This window comes from Aquarana catesbeiana, linkage group LG05 (assembly GCF_042186555.1).
Source record: "Aquarana catesbeiana isolate 2022-GZ linkage group LG05, ASM4218655v1, whole genome shotgun sequence".
In the NCBI taxonomy this organism is placed as follows: domain Eukaryota; kingdom Metazoa; phylum Chordata; class Amphibia; order Anura; family Ranidae; genus Aquarana; species Aquarana catesbeiana.
This window is the reverse complement of record NC_133328.1, coordinates 32,814,888-32,828,439: the sequence shown is the minus strand read 5'-3', so window position 1 is coordinate 32,828,439 and position 13,552 is coordinate 32,814,888. Positions and strand designations below refer to the sequence as shown.

Sequence of the window (13,552 nt, the reverse complement as noted above, 5' to 3'; positions counted from 1 at the left end):
ATTTTAAAGCCCAACTCTGGGCTACATTTTAATTTTCTGAGTTGGATGACATCCAATGTAATTGAATCCACAACACTGATGACTCTACTGTATGTCATGTCCCCACTCCTGAGGAGGCCACACCACAGTACCCTTCAATCACACTGTATTGGTGCAAAGAGTGGCACTGAGATCACCACATCTGCACTACTAACTATGTCCGTATGGACTGGACAGCTCCGGAGTGGGGCAAAGATGAAGAAGACCCTCCAGTGTCACAAGAATGGCCCAAAGACTTCGGGCCACAGGGAGGGAAGGGAAATTGGTACTGGTTGATTGACAGATGCTCTTACAATATAATCCAGGTACCTACTTGACAAATTTAGAGTTCTGCTGCTTCTGCATATGGTGTATGTACTGTGTTGCCAACTACGGGTGATTGAATGTAATATGTGATAGGGTTAATGCTGCTGGCTGCTTAGAGGGGCATCTTCTGTATCTTAGGGAGGCCTAAGAATTTGTCGACAAGGTATGTGGAGTGAAGTTAAAGTCAACAGAAACTATGGGGTCCTGTGATGTCACATCCATTTATACTCATATACCAACTGCAGATGATTTCGAGAATGTAAAGAAACATCTAAAAAGAGATAAAACTCTTGGAAATCATTTAGAACTTAAGCCAGATCAAGTATTTTGCTTGCCGGACATTTACCTTAACACCACCTATTTCAATATATAGGTAACTTCAACAGACAGAAACTTGGCTGTTCTAAAAAAAAAAAACTATATCTCCCATTGTAGCTAACCTGTACATGGAGGAGGTGGAGAAGAGAACCTCTGAATTCAGGGGACTAACACCAAATTATTGGTTAAGGTATCTGGATTATACATGGACCAAGATTAGAATATCAGAAATACAAGATTTATATGAACACAGAAACTCATTCTGACAACTTTTTGGTTATTCAGATGTATGCAAATCTCTGAATGAAGTAGTAATAAAAATTAGTTAAAATTGGTTTAGTTTCGTAAACTTGTTTTCTACCGAATTCCACATTTTCGGAATGATTCAAATTTGCTGAAAATTATCGACTGATTTGAATTCTGTGTGAAGAATAGCTGGTTGCCAAAGGAGCGGGGCGGGAAGCCAGCCGCCGCGTCCTTAACAACCAATGACTCATCAGCTGTCAGCTGGCTTCCCTGCTGGCAGATGAAATGTAAACAAAAGAATGCCCGCAATGAAAAATGCGGAAAGAAAAACAGCGCGCGGTCTCCCCCTCAATCCATACCAGGTCCTTCGGCAATAAATTCTGGCGTGGGGTTCCCCTTAAAATCCATACCAGACTCGAAGGGGTTGAAAGAGTTAAAGAGGATTACAATAAGTCACCCCCCACACCCACCAGGCCAGGGTTCTGGGGAAGAGGCCCTTGTCCCCATCAACATGAGAGTTTCTTTCTATTCTATAAAGCAGCCTAAGTAAGAATCACCATCTTATTTCACGTTTATACCTTACTGTATTTATTGCAATATGTTTCCATTTTGAATTGGAATTCATTTTTAAATTCAAATTCTGATAATTAGTTTCGTTATAATTTATTTCAGATTCAATTAAATTCCTTGCTATTGTGATTCAGAAATTTCGGCTGTTTTGTAACTAAAGGAATTGCACATGTCTAGTGGACACATACATCGAGTTTACAAGAAGGGGCACATAATAAATTATTGTTTTTTGGATTGTGTGTTACATGTGAAGGAGGGAAGTACATTGAGGTCTATAGGAAACCCACCCACACAGACTAGTATTTGCTTTTTGCCTCCCTTCGCCCACTGGAACACAAACTGGGGGTCATTAGGGCTTTGCAACATTGGACTGAGATGGTAACAACAACCAGAAAGTCTAAAGACAAAGAACACAGACATCTCAGGAGTGCCTTGAAAGTTAGCGATTTAACAATTTACATCTTTAGCCATGTAAATTTAGGGAACTAACACATATGCAGACTTCCTGACACCAACAATTGGGTTATGTAACTAGGACAGGATGGCACCACAATTTTGACACCCACGGTACTATCCTACTGTTTGGACAATCACCATTTACCATTTCGTGGTGATTGGAATAAGGTGCTCTAAGGTGTGAATATAAATCTTCCTGAAACTCTAGGAAACAAACAAGTGTCTTGGTAAACCATGGAACACCTTCAGCACTATAGAACATATCCAGCTAAATGTGGCAAACTACTACTAGATATACCATGACCTGAATAAATGAGACAAACACCGCTGTGCTAATGCTATTGAAAGACTGCATCATATACTGTAGGTTGTATTTTTTGCCCATAGTTACACTTTAACTTTCCCCCATATTATCCAAATGTTTAAAAATGTTTTAAAGCACAACTATAGCTTCATTAAAAAGGGACAACACCCTGCAGTAGTGAAAATAAAAAGGTAGCTCCCGCTGTAACACAAACCCTACCTCCGGTGCTGTCCCCTACAGACTCACCACTCTGTGATCTAGTACCACTCTTCGTCCGGGCTGAATGATGTCCAACATCACAGAACTCACTCTAAGCCCATGGTGTCAAGAACATTCCCCTTGAGGGCAAGTCATCAAGTCACCCTGGACTCAGAGAAGAATGCTGCAGTACAGTCATTACATGACTCCCAATATTGCAGCATTCAGGACCCACCCAGTGCTGGGGACAGGATAAGATCAAGGATATCATGGGTCCAGAGTTCAGGGGTGCTTCACGTAGAGGGGGGTGGGGGGAGAATTGTTGAACTTGAACATTTAACATGGACTTCCCGATGAAGTGACTTCCTGTCTTAGCAGTGGCGGAACTCCCGGGTCTTGCTGACGTCACGTCCGACTCTGGTGGAACGCACGCCAGCTCATAGAGACGAGCGGCAACGATTGTAACTTTACAGGTGATTACAGCTGGTGCCACTTTATGGCACATGGAAATGTAAGTGCATTGGAATGTGTTTTTAATAAGGATGTTTTAAAAGAAACGATTATCGCGCTATTGTTTTATTCCGGGACTTCACCACTGGTGATATTGGATGTAAGAGTAAAGGAGGTGGACACCAAGTACACACTAACCAAAGGATTGTAATCACATAAGCGGTGAGGGTCCTGGTGGCCCAAAGATATCTGGTGAGAGGCCCCCCTTATATTAGGTGGCGGAGCACACAAGCAGAGTGGATCACTATTGAGTGTGAAGAGCATGTACCACTATTCTGCACGTGGTGAGGGATAGATGGCGAAATAGAAGATTGTTTTTGTTTAGAAGCATATTATAACAGGACTTCCACTTGCTAAAAAAAAAATATTGCACAGATTTGTCTTTTGTTTTTTCATGATTTTATTGGTATTTTAATATACACACTAGTATTTTAGGTCTAAGTTAGCACCTTAACACACGGAATATTTACACTGTACAGATTTCTTTTTTTTTAAAAGAGTGCAGCAGTGCTCCAAGGGGAGGTGGGAGGAGGATTATTGAACTTGAACATTTAACATGTTCGTGCATAAAGAGGGAGTAAAATCTTTAATATATTATAATTTATTCACTAACCTCTGATAAAGGGGGATCTTCATCTTTGTAGAAGAACACTTTATATGCATTTGGATGGGCTCCTGTCCAGATATCCCCTGTAACTGGATCCACAAACAGGTTATCTGGGCAAGTATCTACATCAACTGCCTGGTGGGGAAAAAAAAGAAGGAAATATAATAGTGTATTTTATATCCATGAACATACAGGAGAGTAACAAAGAGCGAGCGAATGAGAAAAAGAGTCATATGAAAGGGAGAGAAACAGTGGCGGCTGGTGCTCCATTTTTTCCGTGGGGGGGGGGCGGCAAACAAAAACCCTGCCCACTCGCCAGCCCACACTCCAGGACGGCGTCAACATCTTCCCCGGCTTCTTCTCCTGGCCAATCCGGTCGCTTCTCCTCCCTGCCAATCCGGTCTTAGGGCACGCTTCCTGTCCTGATTGGCCGCGAGGAGAAGCAGGAAGACAATAGCGAATGTTGATTCGCTAATGTCACAAGTAGGTGGGCTCAGGGCACAATGCTCTGCGCCCCGAGCCCAACCTTTTTGACGCCAATTAGAGCAACCAGCTTTAATGATGTGCTTAAAAAAAACCAAAAAACCTAGTAGAATTCTGTGTGTCCGGCACCCCGCATGGAGATTAGGGGCCGGTGCATAGAGATTAGGGGGGTGGTGCACCTGCGCCCCTTATGGACCGGCCATCGCTGGAGAGAAAGAAACAATCCAAATAGGACTCCAGCCCAACAGAAATATCCATCTGAAATTCGGCAAGTATCTCCTTCAAGTCCATTGAAGCACCTCCAACAATGCTTGCCAGGTGGAGCTGGGCAGTTTCACTTTATTGCTTGGATTACATGAGAGGGGGCTATCATACTAGCACCACCTGCTAAAGTTTTACTGACAAACAAGAACCAGACTAAAACTGTGTGACCTGACAAAATCTCCAATAAAGGTCAAAATGCAAAATTCCAAAGAAAAATATGCCAGGTAATGGAGAAATGAAATAACAAACTCCCAGCAACTAACTACTCACCATTCACTACAGGGAGACCACAAACTGGCCATATATCTGGAGATGGTTTAAGATCCCAAAGGCAGACTTTGAGCTTGCACAGACTGAGCGCTCAGAGTCGGGAAATGGCATCATGGTGACAAAGACAGATCTACAAACTCAGGAAGAGTAGACTCTACCAGTTGGGTGACCAGGATGTCTTGAAGGGTGAAGTCCATTTCCTGCTACGGTAAATATCAGTACTCATCAGTGAGCTACACTCACACTTCCAGAGACCCTCCACTCTCATCTCTGACTTCACTTCTATAGAAGAGAAGAGGAGAGAGCAGGGAAAATACAATACTTTGCAAAAGTTTTAGTCAAGTTAAAAAAATAAAAATGCTGTAAATGAAGAATGCTTTCAGAAATAGAAGTGTTAATAGTTTATTTTTTTTTATCAATTAACGGAATGGAAAGTAAATGAACAGATAAGAAATCCAAATGAAATCTATATTTGCTTTTTTTTGCCTTTAAAAAAGCATCAGTTCTTCTAGGTACACTTGCACACAGTTTTTGAAGGAATTCGGCAGGTAGGTTGTTCCAAACATTTTGGAGAACTAACCACAGTTCTTATGTGGATGTAGGTTTCCTCAAATCCTTCTGTCTTTTCATGTAATCCCAGAGAGACGCAATGATGTTAAGATCAGTGCTCTGTGGGGGCCAAACCATCACTTGCCCAGCCCATAGCAACTGCTGCCATTTTCTACACCCCAGTTCAACACATGAAAACACAGGAACTGGGGTGCAGAAAAATGGCAGCAGGTGCTCTGGATTCATGAGCCAAAATTTGAAAGATTTGGCTGTAGCAGGAGGCAGTTTGTTGGTTAAGGGCTGGAGAGCGGTACAATAACAAGAGTCTGCAGGCAACAATGAAGCATGATGGAAGTTCCTTGGAAGTTTGTGGCTGCATTTCTACTAATGGAGTTGGAGATTTGGTCAGGATCAATGGTGTCCATAATGCTGAGAAATACAGACAGATACTGCCATATGCCAAAGATCATGCCATACAATCAGGGAGGCATGTGATTGGTCCCAAATGTATTCTGCAGCAGGGCAATGGCCCCAAACATACAGCCAATGTCCTTAAGAAGTGATGGTTTGGCCCCCACAGAGCCCTGATCTCACCATCATGGAGCCTGTCTGGGATTACATGAAGAGACAGAAGGATATGAGGCAGCCTACAAGCACAGAAGATCTGAGGTTAGTTCTTCTCCAAGATGTTTGGAACAACCTACCTACTTTCCAAAAACTGTGTGCAAGTGTACCTACAAGAGTTAATGCTGTTTTGAATCCAAAGGGAGGTCACACCAAATATTGATTTGATTTGGATTTCGCTTCTGTACATTTAATTTCAAATTTGTTAATTGATAAACATAAACTATTAACACTTCTATTATTTAAAGCATTCTTAATTAACAGCATTTTTTTCACACCTGCCTAAAACATTCGCACAGTACTCTAACATTCCTGTACTAATACACTGTACAGTAACATTCCTGCACTAATGAACAAGGACTTTTCCAAACCTTAGGCTGGGTTCACACTTATGCAAAATGGATACAGGTTCAATGGAGCCGGTTCACACATCTCCAATGAGAGAAGAGAGAAGAGAGAAGAGAGAAGAGAAGAGAGAAGAGAAGAGAGAAGAGAAGAGAGAAGAGAAGGAGAGAAGAGAAAGAGAAGAGAAAGAGAGAAGAGAGAAGAATGAAAGAAAGAGAGAGCGAGAAAGAGAGAAGAGAAGAATGAAAGAAAGAGAGAGCGAGAAAGAGAGAAGAATGAAAGAAAGAGAGAGCGAGAAAGAGAGAAGAGAGAAAAGAGAGAGAGAGAATAGAAAGAAAGCGAGAAAGAAAAGAGAGAGAGAATAGAAAGAAAGCGAGAGAGAGGGGGAAGAGAGAGAGAAAGAGAGAGAGAGAGAGAAAGAAAGCGATAGAGAGAGAGAGAGAGAGAGAGAGCGCAAGAGGAGAAAGAGAGAGAGAGCAAGAGGAGAAAGAAAGAGAGAGAAGAGGAAGAAAGAAAGAGAGAGAAGAGGAAGAAAGAGAGAGACAGAAGAAGAAAAAGTAGAGAGAATGAAAGGAAGCAAGAGAGGGAGAGAGAGACAGAGAAAGAAAGATAGGAGAGAGAGAGAGAGAGAGAGAGAGAAGAAAAAGAAAGAGAGGAGAAAGAAAGAAAGAAAGAGAGAAGGAAAAAAGTGAGAGAGAAGAGAGAGGGAAGAGAAAGAGAGAGAAGAGAAAGAAGATAGAATGGAAGGGGGGGGGAGAGAGAGCATGAAAGAAAGAAAAAGCAAGAAGGAAAGAGAGGCAGAGAGAGAGAACAACAGTTGAAAACACTGAACAGTATAAGACGTGATTACCTTTACAAGGGTTAGGGACCAGTTGTCATGTTTCTCATAGACATTGATTGCGTGAGCCATGATGTCAACGGCATAGATAAATCTTAAAGGATAAGCAAATATATAGTGTAAATAAACAAAAATGATTATAAATTTTACTTAAAACACTACTCCAGGCTATTTTTTTAAAAAACTCCCTCCTCAGCAGTAGGTAAAATAAGAAAGCAGATTTAGCTACTATACTCGCCTCCCCTCCAGCACTGTCCCCAACAGTTGTTGTCCTGGAGATGGGAAGGGAGAGTTGGTTAAACCTAATCTCCAATTTTTACATTAAAGTGGCTGCAAACCCTCATATACACCCAGTAAATTAACTGGCCTCAGGTGATACACAGAGATGAAACAAATCCTAGTACATAAGTTATACCTGTTTATCTGCAGTCTTCTCTTCTCTACATCTGTTTAAAGTCCAGAATTTTTAAAGCTTGTGGGTGGAGAACTAAAAATACACACCGCAGAGCTAAGTAAAGAGAGCTCTGAGATCTGATTGGAGGGAACGTACACCGCCCCTTCATAAAGCACACAGTAACAGAGCTGAGGCTGCCGTCTGGAGCTCCTTTCCCATCACCTTGTTTTCTCTTTAGTTACACTTTAATTCAACTTTAATGCAGTTTGTCGCCACGGCTGAGTACATTTACATGATCCTAATCAAAGTTGTCTGGTTGTGTCACTGGAACTGAAAAAGTGTCACCAGAATCAGGTAGGAGCTGAACCCACATAATTATCAAAGCCTATGTCTGTTTTACTATAATAAAAGATGATTTATTTTTAGAGGCAGCCTGCTCCCATTTACAGAAAACATGCACACGAATACTTGAACTGAATTTTTTCAACTTGCCCAAAATGTTATGGGAATTCGTCAGCACTGGTAGAGAAAGCAAATATAATATTAATTTAAAGCGGTAGTAAACTGGTGGACGTTTTTCTTTTTTTTGTGGTCCCTGCAAACTAATGTCATAACGTGCTAGTATGCATTACATACTAGCACATTATGTTAATCTTACCTTAAAACGAAGCCCTTCCAGCGCCGAGATGTCAGAGCTGCGGGCGCTTCCATCTTCACCCGTCTTCCTTCCGGGTTTGCGGACTCCAGCTGCGTGACTGGCCGGAGTCGCAATGATGTCACTCCAGCGTATGCGTGCGGAAGTCGCATTTCATGGCACAGGGCTCTGAACGAACAGCCCGGGTGGCCATTCCTTCAGAGCACATGCGTCAGTGATGTCACTGGCTGTGTGTACAGTAAATATCTCCTAAATGGCGCACGTTTAGAAGATATTTACATTACCAATAGGTAAGTCATATTATAGGCTTACCTATAGGTAGATATCAACCAAGGGAGTTTACTCCCACTTTAAGTAATTTCGACCAATAACAAGAGATTGCACACTTACACATGCTAATGAAATAATAAGAGATTACATACTTTTTATCGTTTGATATGACAATACCATTGCCACTGTAGAGTCCCGGAGCCACTTCTCGGACATTCCTGGGACTGTAATATACCACATTTGTCCATTTTAATCCAAGGAAACCCTCTACAATTTTCATAGGTACACTCTCAAAGTAATAATCATTGGTGGCGTAAAAGCTCTCCGGTCCAACAGCGACAATATCATTCACACTGTAAGAAAAAAAAAAAAGTTGACCAAATTTTTTTACATAAAGACTTTTCTCAAAGGAAATACTGAAGATAAAGGTCTAGAACAGCCCTTTTCATCCTTCTTTACCCCAGAAGAACCCTTAAAATTATTTTCAGGTCCATGGAAAACTTGCTAAAGTCAATTAACTGGTGGTCAGTGAAAAAAATGCCCCTTACATTGGTGGTCAGCAGGTAGAATGCAACTCTCATGCCCCGTACACACGATCAGACATTCCGACAACAAAACTGTGGATTTATTTCCGACGGATGTTGGCTCAAACTTGCATACACACGGTCACACAAATGTTGTCGGAAATTTCGAAAGTCAAGAACACGGTGACGTACAACATGTACGACGAGCCGAGAAAAATGCAGTTCAATAGCCAGTGCGGCTCTTCTGCTTGATTCCGAGCATGCGTGGAATTTTGTGCGTTGGAATTGTGTACACATTTCCGACAACAGATTTTGTTGTTGGAAAATTTGAGAACCCCAGCTCTCAAATTTTTGTTGGCGGAAATTCTGACAAAAAATGTCCGATGAAGCCTACACACGGTCAGAATTTCCCACAACAAGTTCCCATCGAACATTTGTTGTTGGAAATTCCGATCGTGTGTACGCGGCATTACAGTGGTCGTAAAATACACCCCCCTACAGACATCTAAAAAAGATCATTACCTTCATGTAACTGGCTGTACCAAGTTAAGTTAACCCTGGGACTATGTAGGTACCATAAAATGAGAGGTCAATCAGCCACAGCTCAACCTACCAACCCCTGGAGGATCCCTAGGGTTCCTTAGAACCCTGGTTGAGAATGGCTGACCAAGAGCAAGCACTATGAGGTGTCTGTTGTCACCTTTGGTAGACAGAAACTCTTCTGTGTGTTTCACTTTGTTTTGTGGGTCTGATTACGGGGGTTTTTGCTGCCCACCCACTGTTAAGGGCTCGTTTACACCAGTTCAGTTGAGCTGTGATGACCTGCATAGATCAACACAGGCTTCACACCAGGGCACACAGAAAACAATTGAGTTCTATGTGCCCTGTTCACACCACATCACTATCTTGAGGTGGGTTGTAGTGTGTTGGATAAAAAAGCAGACTTGCAGCATTTTTCTGGAATGCACCAGAGCTCATCTGAAGTCACCGTTGGTGACAACAACATTGTGCAGACTTGGTGTCATTTTTTTCTGAATGTCAGCTGAAGTTTACAAATGGGTTTTAAGGGCGACCCCCACACAAAAATAAGAAGAAAAAAAAGCATGGGGTTCCCCCCTCAAAATCCACACCCATATCCAAGCATGCTGCAGTGTTGCCTAGGAAAAAGGGGGAAACCAGCAGGTATGTGTTCTCTCCCTTGCAGAACCATACAAGGCCACATTCACTCAACATGAGTAAGGCACTTTGCCAGGTGGGACTGGCTTGGCAAGCCACCTTATCCCCATATTGATGAAGACAGGGGCCTTACTTATTTATGTGGGGGTATGGGGGGGGGGGCAGTATCTGGGGACCATTTATTTTTAGAGGAGGTTTCCAGATTCTGATAGCCCCCCCATCCTGTAGACCCCCACAACCCCCTAGGCAGGGTTGTGGGGGTATTACAGTGGGGGGCTTATCAGAATCAGGAAACCCCCTTCAAAAAAAGTTGACTCTCAGATACAACCCCCTTTCACATAAATGAGCAAGGTATACAGGGTACCACTGGTCACTCATTGATGATCCAAACGACCAGCCAAAACAATTATTTTGATGCAGTGAGTTGGTGGAGGGATTGTACCTGAAGTACTTAGCGATGCACATCGGTGGATTTACTGATTATTCAAGATTGCATATAGAGAGTCAAGCTGCTGTTGTATTTTATTTTGCTTAATTTATACTTTTTATTTTTACAAGTGGTTATTAGGCCTTGTTCACATAAGCATGCTAAAAGAAGAGCTCCAGTCGTTTTTCTAAAAATTAAAAGTCAGCAGCTATAAAAACTGTAGCTGCAGTGCTGACTTCTAATAAGCAGACATTTACCTATCGCAGGATCCAGAGCTGTGCCCACCCGTTGGGGCGCCTAAGACCGTCTTCAGTCCCCGGCGCCAGAATCTTAACTGTGGGCTGCGATGCGCATTGTGAATGGTTCCGCAGTCTTCTGGGACCTGTGAGGTGTCCCAGAAAACTGCGGGGAGGGAGGGGTCCCCCTCTCCCAAAAAATTTGCCAAATGTAAAAGAGGAGCGTGGAGGAGGCCTTAAAGCGGAACTTTCCCTTCTGGGTGGAGTTCCACTTTAACGTACACCCGTGCGAAGGCCATGTTTGCCCACACAGGATGCATGGATTTTTAATAACATTTAATTACAATATGACCCCTTTCACACATACGGACCATTCGTCCGTTTTTCATCCATCTGTTGACGGATGAAAAACAGACAATGCATTCCTATGCATTTCTATGGAAAAACGGATGACAACGGATGATCATTCATTTGCATCCGTTTTCATCCGCTTCCGTCAACAAAACAGAATGGACATAAAACGGATGTTAGCGGACGACATCCACTTGCATCCGATCCACTGACATCCGTTTTTAAACTCCTGTTTTTTCTCCTCTTTAAACACACTGTATATTAGCTGGTTTCTAAGGAGGGGGCCGGGAAGCCGGCAGCCGCGTCCTTAACAACTGACATCAGCTGTCACTGGGCTTCAGCTGACAGCTAAATGTAAAAAAAAATTGCCGGCAAAAAGAAATTGTGAAAAGAACGGCATGGGGTCCACTCCCATACCAGACCTGAAGGGCCTGGTATGGACCGGAGGGCACACCACGCCGTTCTATTCACAATTTCTTTTTGCCGGCAAGTTCTTTGTTTTGTTTTTAGCCCCCATCCGATGACATCACAAGGAGCGGGCTCTCCGGGTGATGTCATCGGATGGCCACGCCTCATGGCTATATAAGAGATGTCAGACAGCGGGAAACAACACAACGGAGGAAGACCGCCTCAGGAGAAGATCGGCTTTTTTGTTTTCGGCAGGTAACTGGCGGCGAGGAAAAAGACAGCGGAGTGGGAGAAGACAGCTCTGGAAGAAGACGACGGTGGGAGAAGACAGCACCAGGACAAGACGGCTCGGGGGGAAGACGCTCGGGGAAAAGGTGGCTCAGAGCAATTTTTTTTATAAGGGACTTGTGAAAAACTGCTTTTTGGGGTGAATGGGTAGGGATACAATAAACTGGATACCCATTCACATGGGGGGGGGCGCGATCTGGGGGCCCCCCGCCTGCAGACCTCAACAACCACTGGCCAGGGTTGTCAGGAAGAGGCCCTTGTCCCCATCAACATGGGGGCAAGGTGCTTTGGGGTGGGGGGGGCGCAGAGCCCCCCTGCCCCAAAGCACCAACCAACCGCGCGCTCGTCCCCTCCCTTTCCTGACCTGTTGGGCTGCATGCTCAGATAAGGGTCTGGTAAGGATTTTGGTGGGGACCCCACATCATTTTTTTCAAAAATTTTGGCTTGGAAGGTCCCACTCCGAATCCATACCAGACCTGAAGGGCCGTTTTTTTGGTGTTTTTTTGTTTTTTTTTACATTCAGCTGTCAGCGGGGAACTAACAGCTGATGACTCATCGGTTGTTAAGGACATGGCAACCAGATTCCCGGCCCCCTCCTTAGCAACTAGCTATATACAGTGTTTGAAGTTCAGTTCAGTCACTTTTTTTTTGAAAAACTGATGAGCACGGATGAAAAACAGATGGAAAACGGATACATACTTTATCCATTTTGACATGACTGAACTGATGAAATGAACGATCTGTATGTGTGAAAGGGGCCTATGACTTGAGACACAATTGTACATGCTATATTGTTTTTTTGTTTTTTTTTATTTGCTATTTTTTTTTTCCCACGAAAGGGGAGTTACCCTTTAAAGAACTGTGCACCCGTCAAATTAGATATAGTGAGTCCAGGCCCTTGGGATACAAATAACAGAGTAAATAAATATATTCAGTGGACCTTTTTTTTCCTACAGTCTTGCTCAGAACATTGCTGTCATTTTGGATCACTGTCAGTACCTCTGCAATAATGGATGTTTAATGGTCTTCAGATGTAGGAGATATTTCTGCTTCTCATCAAATTTAAATATTTCAATACAGCTATTATATTCAGGAATTGGATGATTCACAACAAAAAGGTAGACAGTGCCATCTAAAAGAAAGAAAATTAGAGGTCAGATAAGCTTTATAAAGGCCAACGCCTGAGTCCTGACCAACCAATACAAACTGTGTTATAAATAACACAAATATCCACAGGTCTGCAAATCCTTTGGTCTGTAAATTGATTCCCTCCTGACTCTACCTACTGGAAGCATGCCATATGTACCATTTGAGGTATTCCACCTCCCTGTAGGGGGCGGCACAACACAGGTATTAAACCCAAAAGATAATTTTTTATATTGCGTCTTATCAATTCTTTGATGTGATGGCTGCATTCGTTTTCTTCTTAAGGCTTTCTTTCTTTTATATCCATCTGGTGATCTGACCAGTAAGTCTGTTGGTTTCAACAGAACAAGCTCTCCTGCAAATGTATCAGCTAAGAGTGTTGAGACAAACCATTAACCACTGACAGTGGTGATTCCAATGATCAGGTTTTATTCATTTATGAAAAACCTTTATTCCACATGAAAAAAAATACTGGATTTTGGCTTCAATTTCTTGCTGTATCTAAATCTGCTAGTCTAACACGCCCCTCCCCCAAGATTAACAATGCTGCTGTCTACTGTGCCCTCTGTGCTCCTTCAACCAGAGTGGGGGTACCCTCATACAAGAGATGTGTTACTGGCCAGATCACCACGTGAAAACAGAGGGAAAAAAGCCTAAAAAAAATACAACCTATGCAGCCATCACATCTAATGATTGGTAAGCTGCAATATATTACATTTATGGATTTGGGTTTAATACCGCTTTAATGTA

At 42.8% G+C, this 13,552-nt stretch overlaps 1 protein-coding gene across 1 annotated transcript in view; it reads right to left on the bottom strand.

Moving 5' to 3' along the window:
- LOC141144162 (serum paraoxonase/arylesterase 2-like) overlaps nucleotides 1-13,552 on the bottom strand; it is a 29,494-nt gene that overhangs the window by 1,433 nt on the left and 14,509 nt on the right. Inside the window, exons 5-8 of the mRNA XM_073629578.1 lie at nucleotides 12,656-12,788; nucleotides 8,399-8,599; nucleotides 6,940-7,021; nucleotides 3,561-3,689 (exon numbers count right to left, since the gene is read on the bottom strand). Coding sequence (XP_073485679.1) covers nucleotides 3,561-3,689; nucleotides 6,940-7,021; nucleotides 8,399-8,599; nucleotides 12,656-12,788 — 545 coding nt within the window. The remainder of the gene's footprint in view (nucleotides 1-3,560; nucleotides 3,690-6,939; nucleotides 7,022-8,398; nucleotides 8,600-12,655; nucleotides 12,789-13,552) is intronic.